Source organism: Castor canadensis, chromosome 8 (assembly GCF_047511655.1).
Source record: "Castor canadensis chromosome 8, mCasCan1.hap1v2, whole genome shotgun sequence".
Taxonomy (NCBI): Eukaryota; Metazoa; Chordata; class Mammalia; order Rodentia; family Castoridae; genus Castor; species Castor canadensis.
The window spans coordinates 107,007,061-107,022,186 of record NC_133393.1 but is presented as its reverse complement, the minus strand read 5'-3'; the positions used below and the strand labels follow the sequence as shown (position 1 = coordinate 107,022,186).

Sequence of the window (15,126 nt, the reverse complement as noted above, 5' to 3'; positions counted from 1 at the left end):
TGACTTACTCTTTTTTAAAAGGTAATGGATAATTTAATTCAGAAGTCTATGAAAGTCATGTGACTGCTATACAGGCAGCTGCCTAATTCCCAGAAGAAAAATAATTGGCACTAACATTTATTTGCCATTTTGGGGTGAAGTAACTTGCCTTATTTTCTCATGTGAACACATTTTTCTATGAAATTGAATAGTTTTGTGAACTTATAGGTCATCTAAAAGCAATTTGCTATAACAGCTAGTTTTTTTTACATGAAAATATAGAAGCGTTGGCATTGCTTTTAAAATAATTAGTGTTTGGGGACTGGCTAGTCAGGGTAGCTCCTCAACCATTGTCCATAAGCATAAATGCCTGCAGGGGCCAGGAGGTAACTGAATTGGCCCTAGGGGAAGGAACTGTGGTGAAGTGGAAAGCCCATGTTTATTTTTGTTTGTGGCAGAAACCCCCACTTATCTCTAATCTGTAATGAAATGGGGCCAGAGTTGCTAGATCTCTTAATATTTCAAGCAAAAAAAGTCAAATGTTTTATTTATTTTTGAAATCTCCTGACTTTTAGATGTTGGCCCAATTTTTAAAATGCAAACAATAACAAGACACCGAACACTTGTGTGAGCCAAACAAAACATGGTTGTGAAAGATATTTGTTCTGTGAGCTGCCATTTGCAATCTCTAAAATATCCATCTGTTTAGTCTGCAGAATGCAATAACTGGTAAAGAGCACCACTTACCAGAACTTGCACTGTAGGGAAAGGGGTGATTCTCCTGACAAAAAGGCAGTACACCTGACTGAATGGAATGGAACTGTGCTCTACTAATTTGACAGTTGTTGTGGGCTATTAGCCATCCACTGCATAACAGCAAAGCCTTATAGATTTTTGCTTGGTCTTCCATTGCTAAACATGAAGCACTTGGGATAGAAGATGGAAAAAAGTCAGAGAAATGGACCCAGGAAGACTGACTAAAAGGATTCTGTCCACATCTGCTGCCTCTCAGGCAGACTACCATGTATCTGACTTTCAGATTGTGACATGTACACACATGCTTCTCCTTCCTCACATTACATCCACTGTCACATTATTTTATTCATCATGACCCAAGAAGACCTCTTCTACATATCAGATTCCCTATTCCTGCTTCTGTGCTTTAATATGGCTGTTACACCCTCTGCCATACTTGTCCAACTATAAGGCTAAACTCTAATTCTTCCTGGCAACACAACCACATCTTGTATAAAAATTGTACCATTATATTCAGATTCTGAAATGTTAACCTCCCAAATAAAATCCCTCTAAAAACAAGTAATAGAAAAGCACTTAAGTGCAATTTTTGAAAACAAACAGGTATGTATTTACTTGTCTGTGTTGGTCCTTTGCAAAAAATAGTTGCCTACTACTGTTTCAGAAAACCAGTCTCTTTCAATACTAAAATTAAAAATTGGTGAACGCTAGTAGAATGCTTTACGTTGTACTATGCAAAAGGTATCTGCACTATTGAGGATTAATGCATTATCTGTTGTATAAGTAAGTCTTTTCTGATTGAACTGAGAGCTTATAACTACAAAACTTAAATAATGTTGACTAACAGAGTAGTTATAGTAATTCAGGTGTACATGGAATTTGTTGCCTGCATTATCTCTGGGGAACAAATGTATTAGACAAAATATTCAATATATCAGGATACATGTTTGGTTAACTTAAGAACAAAAGTCAACAACTATCTTTAAACTCCATTTCAAGGGCAAACACACATAGAAAAGACTGAACCTTGAATGCAAGTGATTTTTAGACAGGCTAGTCTCTGATTTAGTTTTGAATCCTGTTAAATCTTCTCTAAACTGTTTCTTAGCTGCACTGTTTATGGAAACACCAGGACCAGTTTATGTTTGTGGTTTGGGGGAAAATTATTTGTGTTGGGGAGAATGTTGTGGGGTGGGGGGAAGTAAGTTTGGGGGTATTTTCTAATTTCTTTTGTACATTTGGAACAGTGACAATAAATAAGCCCTCTTTAAAAAAAATGTACAGTGTGAGGCAGGCTAGAATTATGGAAAGTATGGGACTCATAGAAAAATGTTACATCTCAGATTAACCATGCTGTGTCTGGCTCAGGAACTGCTCTCACCTTCCCTGGGAACCACCCATTCTCCTCCCCACTCACTGAATATTGGATGGGAATCACCTGGTTCTGCCCTTCCCGTAGATTAGCATGAGTTTTAAAAGTACCTGAGAAAGAGAAGCATTCTCTTTCTGCCAGCAGATTCCATCTGGGCCCCACCTTGTTCCCTTTTGTATTTCTCTTCCCTGACTTTTCATAAACTCCCTTTATACCCATGTGTCCTGCCATGGATTCCTCCACACAGGATAAAGAATTTTGAAGTCTGATCACAGACTGAATCTGTGCCGTTAACAGTACGACCTATCTTGTCAGTGTTAACTTCATGATCTTGGACATGAAAACATTTTTGAACTTCTTTCCTTCTCCATAGAAGTATAATGATACTTCATTATAAGTGCTGTTAGATTAAGTGAAAAGATTATGTATTGTTATCATTTATTTAGTGACCCATTTAAAGTCTAGACTCCAGACTTTTAAATTTCAACTATATTAGTTTTTTAATTGTTCTGTTTTGTTTTGAGGGGTCTGAATAATAAAGGATTTAAAACCTAAGGACAAGTGATTTTTTGTTTAAAAATATTCATAAAACATTTTATAGCATCTTTTTGTGAGCATCATTAAGTTGTGTGTCTTTTCACAAATTCTCTCCTAAGGCATAGAAAATGGGAAATCTCTAAGAATAGGGGAAGTCAATGATTGAAAGTAACTCCATATTTCAGAGCCGAAATGTTCTTGACTGACAAATACTTGCCTCTCTAAATAAATACTTTCCTACTTCATCATTACCCATGCATATCTGAAAACAAAGTCCTACCTAAATCTAGAAGAGAAACAAATTGCTTGGGAATCTAACAACAGTACTGCAAAGTGCAGTTAGTTTCCTCTGGGATGGTCCTATAAACTTGATATTGCATGTGTATTGAACGACCTGTAGACAATAAGAAGCATTTCTTTCATTACACTTCTGGGAGCACAGAGCTGAGACTATCATTAGTTTACTAGGTAATGCCCTGACATGCTTAATTAGTTATATTGGGAATAAATCGAATTTTCTCCTGGTGTTAAAAATTCCCATCTACTTAGAGACCTGAAGAAGAAATAATCTAGAGAGAAAAAGATTATCTGTGATTAGCACACCTGTCTAGACTTCTGTTCTTTGGTCATACTTAATTTTTAAGTTTGTGATTTTTAAAGAATAAACAGGTAGTGAGCATATTTCAAAACTTTTTTTTCTCTCTACCATCTTCACCCAGAAGTTTTATTTCCCATTTAGCCATTTGTTTTCATATTTTTTTAAAAAAGTGTAACAACTCAGCTGGATTTATGTTTGAGGTCAGTGTAAGCAGAGTTGTGCTATTTGTATTTCGTTGCCCTGAAACCATGCAGTTTCCTTTATTTGCTGATTAGGGTATGCTGTTACTAAGCCTATGAGAAGCCTCTCTGTGAAGTGCATTTTAATATTTAGATCAAACAGCGATTGGAATACATTAATGCCCAGTGGGTAAACGTGTCATTTGAAAGCAGCTGCTGAGCCTTCTCCCGCTGCTCCAATTAACACATACTGTGCACTCGAGTCAGCAAGAGCTGTGCATATGGATGAAACCACTTTGCTGCTCTTTAATATGATATGCATGGGAGCTCAAAGGGTTCATCAGTCTCCCTTTTGCAAAAAATACCTTTCCAAGAAGTTTCCCAAGCACATGCTGTGCTTTGAGATGAGGGGTGCTAAGATTAGGGGGGTGGGATTAGCAGGTGGGAAAAAGTCACTTCTGTCTCCAGGTTTGGTTCAGTCCATTGACTAGCATGCATCCCGGCCCCTCTCCTACACCCCCCGCCCCTAAGAAGGAGACTAGGATAGTGACATTCTAGTGCTGGGACTCCTTTTGCCTCAGCTGTTTCTCTGGAACTTTTGTTTTGCAACTGAAGCCCAAAGCTTTGCTGTTTGTTTTCTCTCTTAATCTTTAATTTTCACTTCACTTTTTTCTTTTCCCTCCACCCTCTTTTGTTCTCAAAAATAATTAGTAGATTTGACAGTTTATTGAGTAACTGAGAACTCTTGTCAAGGTAAACCCACATCGCTGTCATTTTTTCCCCTCCCATGGCTGAGATCTCGGCATTGATGGTAGCACAGAGGCAGGCAGGAGAGTAGCGCGCCTGGGTCCCAAAGCTTGGTGTTGGTCATTCACGCCCCACTGGCTCCCCGGGCAGCTGGGCTGTTGCTGCGCTCCCAAGCTGGCTGAGCCGCGCTGTGTGGTGAGCAAGATATGGACCGCTTCCTGGGTTTTGTCAAGCAGATAAGAAGATCTAGGAGAAGAAAGGGAAAAAAGTACCGACCAGAAGAGGACTACCACGAGGGCTATGAGGATGTCTATTATTACGCTTCAGAGCATTTTCGAAGTAAGAGCTTCCCCTCCACCCTCCTCTCCTGTTCCTTCTCCCATGCTGAGGCTAACAATAAACCTTGTGTGCCGCTTTAATCTTAAATGCAAGGGGTTTCCCAGATGGTGTTCTCTCTGAGCAGTCTGTAAGTACTGAAGGGCTACATTTTGCTTAATTTGTTGCAAAAATAGCTATCAGATAGGATGTAGACAGTGTAACAAACCCAGGTCTATATGCATGGTTAGTGTTTTAGATTTAATTAATGGATTATATTATCATTTTAATGAGTCATTTGGAAAAGTATGTTGCAAGCCAGTGTAGTAGGTGGCTAGAAAAACTGTGTGTATATGTGTGTTTCCTCTTTCAAAATAGAGAAGGCCAGCTCATTTGGAATAATTGTTCATGTTCAAATTGGTGGTAATGATTAATGATCACAGACTTCTAGACAGTTACTTGTGATTAATCTGAGATGCCTGTTTATACAAGGAAGTTCAAATGCTTTTCTCTGGTGCACGTTTATAATTTGGTTATTAAATTAAGGAAACCCTTATTTGCTGTCAGTTAGAAGCAGCAATGTCTATAGAATAAAATAATATGTTTTTATGGAGACATTTGTAAATGTGTTTCTAAATAGCAGAGAACTCGAATTTTTCTTGTACTTGTCATCGTTTTTAAGTCCTTGGTGAGGTTTAGACAGGTCCCAGTAGATTGAAAATGCCCAGAAAAGCTTCAGGGTGCAGAGAGAAAGCAGCTACATGCCAAGACCAATGAGTTTATGTGCCCAAATGAAGGGGAGGGAGATGACAGTTGTGTGGGATCTACACATTAAAAATTAAAAATTACTTCTTATCTTCTTGAATAAGGATTTTTTTTTTAAATTGTACTTCAAACTCAGTTCTTCCCAGGCTTTTGATGTTGAAACATGAATGTATCCCATTTGCAGCCTCTGAGCATTGACTAATAAATAATTTAGATCCCAATTTCTGTGGCACTGAAAGCCACAGAATTAGTTCTACATGACAAATATTCTGTTGTGATTGATGAGGACTGGGGACTGAAAATTCATGTGATGACAATAGTTCAATGCTACAAAATTGTAGTTCCTTGATGTTTGCTTGAACAATATAGCTAAGTTGCTTTTATCCAGTTATCTCTGAGTTTTTGGAGATATTTTCCTTTTATAATACTTTTATATGAATTATCTGCCAAATGTAGTGACACTCTGTTTCCTAAAATTAGTTGCCATGATATAATAATCTTAACTAAAATTTATATTACACCAAAATATTTATGTCACATCAAAATATTGTCAGCTTGTATGGGTAATTCTAAAAACTTAGAAATTTGGGGGGGAAAGCTTAAGAACTTTTCATTTGATTGGTATTCATTGTATAGATTTTTTGCAATCAATATATAATGAGTCAAATTCACACCCTCTCAGATTTACATTGTGATGTATGTTTGTACAAATAGAATCAAACAAAAGTTCTCAAATGCTTGCATTCTATTTTGCTAAGAATTTCCAAAGCAACGGAAATACTCCAAGTTTATTTCCTTATGCAGATAAGGAAAAAATGCTTTGGAGGATATCCAATAAATATCTCCAAAATACAGTGAAAAGAAATAGATAACTAAGAAGGTAATATTTGTACATCAAGTCCAATAATTGAAAGAGAACCATGTCTTATCTGACTTGTCAAGGTTAGGCTAAGGAGAAGATGCTAGCCATCAAAAGTCATTATCTAGACATGAAACGGACATCATTTCCCTGTGGTTTATTAGAAAGCACTCATTATGTAATACAGTCTATAAATTTATGGATTTAGGTGCATATTGAGTCCCTAACTTCAAACTGCTACATCATAAACAGAATGTGTCACAATTGACTCAGGCACTTAGGATTTGGCATTTCATCAAATGTCAATTAGCCAGAGCTTTTGAAGAAGACATGTTATATGGCATAATGACCCCTCAGTGCATCTTTTCACTCAATTTCAGTATATCTTTGACTTCAATGGGAAGGGGAGATATCCCCTCATATTTTAAAGCTGTGGAAAAGTATTAAAAATTGAGATGATGCTTGAATCCAGTCCTCTCAAATCAGCAGCATGATTGAATTCATTTACATCTACCTTGTACTATTTTAATTAGTCTTTGGATAATTTGAAAGTTTATGCCCTGCCCCACATGGATTAGAAACTCTACTTATAATAAGGCTCAAAACTTGATGGAAATTACTAATGACGTTTATATCTTGTTAATAGTGCTATTGATAAACCAAAAATGTCATTCTTATTTTTTTTCTCATAGTGTTTGTTTTGTTTTTTGAAACTTAACTCTCTGTCTTGTCCTTTTTCCTGCTGGCTCATATAGTCATAAGAACTTTATACATATGATAATGAAAGGTTGAGCTAGTAAGAACTCCCCAGAAAATTCCCCAGTAAGTCTGTCCTCTTGCACATTTTCAGGTGCTTACTGATATTTAACTTTATCCCAAATAACGTCTCTTTTATTATGGGTTCTGATTTAGAATTTCACCAAGCTTTTTTTCATTTTAAATACAACATCATTTACCTTATTAAATGCCAAAGCCTGAATTAAAATGTCATTAAGGGTCAGATGCTATGAAAGATAAATTATTCTAAAAATGGATGATTCTTTTTTTTCCTGCAACTCAGTCAAAACTGAGTTTGAGCTATGATGATGATGGTACATTGATTTTTAAAAATCTCCTGACTTTATGTTGAATTAGTACATATAAATGTATGTGAGATGAGTATTTTTGATATTTTAAACAACTGCTTTTGTCACTTGTTTGTCTTTTCATAATTCTAGAGTTAGAGTGTAAGTTAATAGATAGATGCCATGGACAAAACACCAAACACTTCTGGGTTCTAGTTTCCTAAAGATTTTTCTAATGATAGAATCATATAATTTTAAATTTTCTTCATTTCTGTAACAATTCAGGCCAAACTATTGGTGCATTTTTGTGGGAGTAAAAAGGGCAACAACAGGGTCTTGCTATTTGCCCAGGCTGGTCTCCAACTGCTGGGCTCAAGTCATCTTGCCTCAGTCTCTTGAGTAACTGGAAACACAGGTGTGCACCGTTGTGCCTGGCTTTAGGTAAAGATGTTGATTAAAGGATTTTAACTAGGATTTAAACCAAAAAAATTCATCTGAATATCTTAAGGGAACTGGTTTTCTGGCAAGAATTATCACTAGGAGGATTACTGTTACTTTAAGATCATAATCTATCGGTGAATATTAAGAATCTTTGGAGAATTTTGATAAACCTATGGAGTTCTAAATATGTTGGTAAGTCTTAGACCACATCTTTTATTTAATTATATCCATCAAAAAGCACAATTTCCTCTTGAAATTTTTGCATAGTACTTTTCCTAAAGAAAAACTTGAGTTGATTTTAAAGCTACCATAACCCACAATGTAACTAAAAGCTAGTTATATACGCTAAAATTCAATTTTATTAAGTTCTTTTGTTTTTTACCACATACTGTCTTTTATCAGTTTTTAGAAAGGTGCTGGCAGGTCACATTTTATTTAATCTGCCATACAAAAAATGACATGTTTAGCCCTATTGTTACCTTTATTTATTCATACTGAATAATATTCATAAAATAGATACTGTATGTCTTAGTACTGTTCTTAACCATGATAAGAATCCTGACCTGCCACTGTCCATACAATTGAATTACTTGAAAGGAGGACTTTTTCTTTTACCTATGACTCTGCTCCTTTTGCATGTGCACAATAGTATTGAGTTCTTCCATGGTAACTGCTCTTCTCGGTTTTCATCTTGACTCACCCCTGCAGGACAGAAGTTGTGTGAGAAAGCTGCTCATGGCAGCTTTTAGTAACTCATTCATTGTGGCTCCTGAGGTAACTCCAGAGAAATTAGGGAAAAAAGGAGGGAATATAGCTATATTCTAGACCTTTGAAGGAAGGCCATTTGTAGTTACAAATTATTTCATTTGTAGTTTGGTTGCTTTTACTTATTACATAGACACTGAGCAATAATTTGTGATGTGGTATGTGTGTATGTGCTTGTGTATGTATAAACACTATTAGCTGAGTTATTTTATTAAGTAATGTATGTATTTTAAATCTCAAGTTAGGCAATTCACGCTTTAAAGGGCTTAGGATGTTCAAACTGCATTTTAAGAGAAGCGCTTCACTTTTTAAAAAAAATTTCATTTGAAAACATTATTTGTTGTTCTCAGAGAAAGAACAGTTTTGGTGGTGGGTGTTTCTACTGTAAAGAAATTGAAGCATTTTTGTAGGCACTTAGATAAGTAATTTACTCTCACGAGTTTAACTTTTTTTTATAAACTCACCAGGGACTGACATCTGGTTAGTGTTCACTCCTGATACATGTGTCAGAAGGATAGAATGAGAACTTTGATATCTACTTTGGAAAGATGGCTGATCCTCACTGTAATTTGTGTAAGAGCTGAACGTATAATCAAAAAGGCAGTTGCTTTCATCAGCCTTTGGGGGTATGAAGGGAAAAAGAGAGAATTGGGGGAGGGAAAAAGGAGGGAGAGAGGAAATCACATTTAGTGGTGGATCCTTACTCTTCTAGTGCTTAGAAGCATAGAGGCCATTCATTTCTGTGCTAAAAACAGTGATCATTGAACTGACAGGTCTTGGGTCCTGGCTGTTTCAAGCCTAGCTGTATTTAGTTTGACTCAAAAATCCCTGAAGAATTAAGAGAAACATTGATAATAAAGAAATAAGGCTTGTTTATAAGGAAACTATTTGCTTGTTTTATGACCATCCCACTTTCTTTCCTAAGAATTGCTTTCCATCTATTATATATTTGTTTTGTTGAAAATTGGTTGGCTAGTATATTCCATTTGTTAGGTATTTTGTATTACCAGATTTATTATTCTAAACTGTAGTTTTTCTACATGGAATAATTTAAAGGAAAATTAAATTTGAAAGGGACCTCAGAATCTACTTTGTCCAGCCTAAGTATTTCTTAGATTGAAAATAACTGGGATATCCAACAAGTTAAGTGATTTATGCAGGCCCTACTTTTCATTGTGGAACTGTGACTAGAAACCAGACTCCCTTTTTGGGTCTAGTCCTCATTGTGCCATGTGTATGTTAGCTGTCTGGTAACCTTTCCAGTGGTGCTTCATATTCATTTATATATAAATTAGAACTATTAATTTCCCTCTTAAGTGGCTTTACTCTTTTGAATATTGAGTCATCTTGTGCTAACTCTTGAACAAAAGCTGATTCCTAATTTAAAATTGCAAATCAGATTAACATATCTTATTTATAGATAATGTTAATGAATAATTGTCAATGACTCAAAAAAACCAGCTAACAGTATTTTGTGTGTCACACCTCATTTACCTATGGTTCGCAAATATAGCTACATTTGTCAGTGAACTTTGCCAGAGAATTTAAGATGATATAATCCTATTTCAGAACATTAGAATGCAGACTGACTTTGGAGTTCAGTTAGCAAGGCCTGCTATCTGATATAGGAAATCTTTCCTCAGCATCCTGCCTTGTGGGCATCCAGCTTTTGAGAAAACTTTCCAGTATGAATATATTCACTTTCAGGCAAAGCAAGTCATTGAATAAACCTATGCTGCTTTTAAACAAGTTCTAAGTTATGTGTGAAGTTACTGGCATATTCTAATATATTATATGTTCGAAATCTATATTTTGACCCAAATAAATACAGGCTGCATTGAATTCAGTGTGCACTCAAATTTCAGTTCTGTTGTCTACTCACGTTCTTCTCTCACAGATGTAACATATGGCATGTGGAGGTGAGTAATTCCTTCAGTGCTATTTTTGTCCTAACTATACAAACTGAAAAGATCTCTTGGGCTCATATCCATGTGGCAATTTCTAATTCTTTTTTTTTCTTTTTCTTGTTTATTTCTGAAAGATCACCAAACCTTCCACTTATTTAAGGAAAATCACATTTCAGTGCTTTATGTTCATGTGATATACTGGACATCTATTTGCTTGTCCTGGAAATCTGTTTTTTTCCCTCTGGAAAGAGCAATCTTCATATGTAAAATATTCCCATTCTCCTCCAATTCTGCCACTATTGATTGATCAAAACTATCCTGAGGCATGCATTTCCTAGTGTACAGCAATTGGTGTAGAATGGACATATGTACCAAGCATGCACCTCAGGACTTTGCAAATTCAAGCTGATGCCCTGCCCCATGGAGAAACTACTGTAGAACAACATGCAGACACAGGAGTGTCTGTTCAGTGTATAGTCACTAGTTATGTGCTTTGGGGTTTCCAGGGCTACCCAAACTGAAGTTCCTGTCGTGAGAAAGTACTAGAACTAATTTCAAGTTTGGTAGTGTTGGTAATTTTTAAATTTGGAAAATGTATTATTTGATTATTTTCATTTGATAGAAAAAAGTGCCAGAGATGGAAAATAGATTCTTTCCATGGGAGTTACTACTTTCCAGAAATATAATTCTCTTACTAGGATTAAGGAATTTAGTGACTTTGGATGAATTTCTTGGGCCCAGATAGTGCTTCAGTAACTGATGTCACTGAGAGATGACCTGCAGGTCACTAAAGACCCAGGAGAGAGGACTCACTGGTGGGTCTAGTTAGTAGACTGCATCTTCCAGGGCAGCACAAAGCCCAAACCCCTGGAGGAAGGAAATAGCAGGCATTCCTGGAGGAAGTGGGCAGAAGGCATTTCACTTAGCTTAAACCAATGTGCATTTAGCACTCCCTGTCCTCACTTTCTGATCGAAGACTTAAATCTTGTTCAGAGGGGATCCCACAACTCACAACTTCCTCGTGCACCTCTCACCAGATGATTCAGCCTGATGCCAAAGGGAAACTTTCATAGTGCCATTTTTGAATATATGATAGATTATCTGCCATTTTTATTTGAAAGTGTTAAAATTCTATTCTGCTATCTTAAGTATTATATAATTTTAGAGGAAAAAGGCTTTTCAGAAACCTTTAACTATAGAACCCAGATATTTGAATCTGTGGATTTATAATTAAATATATTAGGCCTATAGATATATAGAAATTAAGTTCAATTTCAGCTTGCATACCAAACCTTTGAAAATCTCTGTCCTAGAAACTGTTCTAACTGACTCCAAAATGATGAGGTTATGAACAAATAAGATATTCCTAGTTAGTAACATGTTAAATAATAAGAGAGAGTACAGTATAATGCTGGCTTCTCTTCCTTCTTCTATTTTGTGGTGCTGGGGATTGAATCCATGGGCTTGTACATGCTAGGTAAGTCCTTCACTACAGTTTCATCCCCAGCCCTTGTGTTTTTGAAACAGGGTATTGCCACATGGCTCAGGGTATCCTTGAACTACAAATCCTCCTGCCTCTGCCTCTCTCGTGCTTGGGTTACACACATTGACTGCCACACACAGCCTTTGTTTACTTCTTTACCTTGTCCAGAATGGAAAAATTAGGCAGGGGATATAGCATAATGGTGGTGTGCTTCGTAACATGCTTAAAGCTCTAGGGTCAATACCCAGCATATGAGGCAGATGGGGAGGGGTAGGGAGAGAGAGAGAGAGAGAGAGAGAGAGAGAGAGAGAGAGAGAGAGAGAAAGGAAGGAAGCAAGAAGGAGGGAAGAAAAGAAAGAGGAGCAAAATTGGATTTATGGTACTCATTCCATCATTTTTATTCATTCAGCAAATAAAAGTTGACCATCCCTAATACAAAAATCCAAAATACTCCAAAATCTGAAATTTTACAAATAGAAAACTGCACACTTAACCTTGTGATGGGTCACAGTCAAAACACAGTACCACTAAAAATATTGTCTAAAATTGTCTTCAGGCTGTGTGTGTAGGATGTATATGAAATAAAATGAATTTAGTGTTTACACCAAATTATGTATATGCAAATATTCCAAAATGAAAAAAAATTGAAATCCAAAACATTTCTGGTCTCAAGCATTTTGGATAAAGGATACTCAACACATATGTGGTGATGCACATGGAAGACCTCATTCTAGATGCTACAGATACAAATGGTAGAGAAAATGGAGAAGGAATGACCTTGCACTCATGGAACCAGCAAGTGATCAGGAAAGCAGAAAATAAAAATGAATGGTAAATGCAGTGAAGAAAATCAGATCAGTATTTTGGATACAGTATCAGAGGTGGTAAGAAGGATGAGTATTTTAGCTAAAGTGGTTGTTTTTTGAGACCAAGATGTTGGACTGGCTGTCATTGAAGAGACATAACCATGGTGTGAAAAGTTGGGTAGGATGCTGGGGCATAAAACCCTCTAGGGTTAGAATTGTATTTATTCATTCTTCTGAACGGGTTGCTTTCTTAATGTTCGTTTGTTAAATGTTGTAATTCAGAATGCACTTCTCCCTAGGAATAATGTACAAAGAATAGGGAAGGCCTTGTAATAGTTCACTAACAGGTAAAATGAGGCAGCCAGAGGGGACACAGTTAGTGGAAAAAGTGTTTATTTTGCTGAAAAAGATAGGGCTGCTGTTGCCATTCAGACATAGGAGTCTTCTGTTAGTCCAATGTTGTCAAGTTAGAGTTTGCTAAAATGGGGATAGTGTTTTGCAGGAATGAGAAATGATCTGCTCTGCTTTAGAATAATGTAAATGTGTGTAGTCTGTGTACTTGGATTCTAAACATCATTGAGCACAGTTTTAAGCAAAAGTACACTTACTACATAATCAGAAGCTACTACAATATATGAATGTCTTATACTTTGCCATTTGTTTTCTGTAGGGCAAAAATATATCCTGCTTCTCACTAGACGTTGAAACTCACTGTATTATAGAGGCTCTTAATGTCTCATCCATGTTATGTGTCAAAGAAATTATTTCCAGAGAGTGAGCAAAGTTGTATAGGGCCTTTCTGTTCATAGCTCACAGCACCGCCATCCTCCATGCTTTATGGAGAATTGGACACCATATATTACTGTTTATTATTTACAAGCATAGCTAAAAGAGAATTTTATGGTGCTTATTGGAATACTAAGTTGTTTTCTAGATCAGTTATAATTTGTTAAATATAATTCAGAGGATTAATCTTTCATATTTAAAATATATTTGGCAAAGGTTAAGACTTTCTGTTATCTAATGATCATCTGAACTATTTTTATGAGATGTATCTAAGCACCAAACTTTAAAAATTGATGTCTAATTTCAGTACAGTGTCAAACATTTTGTGAAAATGGGACTTCTGATTATTTCTGAGCTGGTCTTATGTTTTCATGTTACACCCTGCTGGCAGTGGTATGGCTTATGAATTTTTAGCTGTGGAAAACAACATTCAATTTGGGGAGACCCATATTCTAGATAAGACCAGGCACATGTCAGAAGTAGCCATGCAGAATGTAGAATGGCACATGTCAAATGTAGCCAATAAAGAATGTGACGCCAACATTGCATCTTTATGGATTCTAAAAATTGGATGTCAGTTAACAAATAGCTATAGTGGAGAGTTTTGCAAAGAATTATATTTATGGTTAACCCCGGTTTTTGTAAATTATGATCTTTGTGTGAAAAATTTAACTCAGCGAGTATTTTGAGCACGTATTTTGAACTTATGCTTTGGAAATACTTTGCTCCATATTTCACTCTGCCTATACTCATGATCATTTTAAGGAAGCAGCTGTCAAATTTTGGGATGACATGTACAGGTGCCCTCTTTATGAATTTATTGTTGGCCTTTCATTATGAAGTAGAATTGGGGAATGTTTAGCACCTGAGCACTATTGTTTATGCCTGGTTTTATTAAAAATTTATGGGAATCTTCATTCTTAAGATTCCCAAAGCTCTTATGGAATGGTGGTTTTAAGATCATTTGGAGGATGGTAGGCATGAAAGGAATCTTAAAGCTAAGAACAACTGTAACCTAACCCGGCCCTCTGATTTAACATATTAACCCTAAGAACAAAGTGATGCTCAGGAGTTGTTTTTTAAGGCTTAAAGGGAGACTATCTAACTCAGAATTACATAGTCAGATAAAAATAGAGCTGACATAAATAGTTAAATCTGTGAATGACTTCAAAGACGGCCTCTAGATGAAGCTCCCTGCTATGTTGCTCACTCTCCTGAATTAGATTAGGGCTTCTATATGTACGAGTGGCATCATCACTGACTCCACTGTTTTGTGACCACCTATATGTGTGTCCTTCCTATGAATGCCACTTTGTTATTTTTATATTCTAGCACCTGGGACAGCACTTGAAAAGCTGTGGAGACTGATTCCTATATGCTGCCCACAGAAACCTCATTTCTCTTTAGTTGCTATTCACATATCCAAAGTGATTAGAAAGTCTAGAAAACAATACTCTGGCCATAGAGCTTCAATCTTCCATATCTATCATTCTGCTATTGCTCCAACTGCAGCTCCCAACTACAGTGCCACACACCTTCCTTTCCCCTGTCACTGTTCAGTGGTGCCTTCATGATTGTAGCCTCAGGACAAGTTGGTAGCTTAGCTTCCTGACTCAGCCTGGATATAATTCCATGTCTCTGAAAGCAAAAAATTAATTAATAAATGCAACTGTTGTTAAGACAAACCATTTTGTAATGACATAAATTTTCTTCTCAGTTCTGCACATTCAATTACTTTGAATTCAGTTGTCCTTTGAACAGATCAAT

General features: G+C 36.3%; 1 protein-coding gene across 15 annotated transcripts in view; it reads left to right on the top strand.

The window, feature by feature from the left end:
- The window catches only part of Grip1 (glutamate receptor interacting protein 1), a 644,165-nt gene that overhangs the window by 258,762 nt on the left and 370,277 nt on the right, over positions 1-15,126 (top strand). For 7 of the 15 annotated variants that reach the window (XM_074083846.1, XM_074083848.1, XM_074083853.1 and 4 more), the window contains exon 1: positions 1,958-4,507. The exons of 2 other annotated variants lie outside the window; for them this stretch is intronic. In XM_074083846.1, coding sequence (XP_073939947.1) covers positions 4,375-4,507 — 133 coding nt within the window. In that variant the 5' untranslated portion in view covers positions 1,958-4,374. Of the gene's footprint in view, positions 1-1,956; positions 4,508-15,126 lie in introns of those variants that run through there. 6 more of the 15 variants (XM_074083854.1, XM_074083850.1, XM_074083849.1 and 3 more) reach the window with 1 other exon arrangement.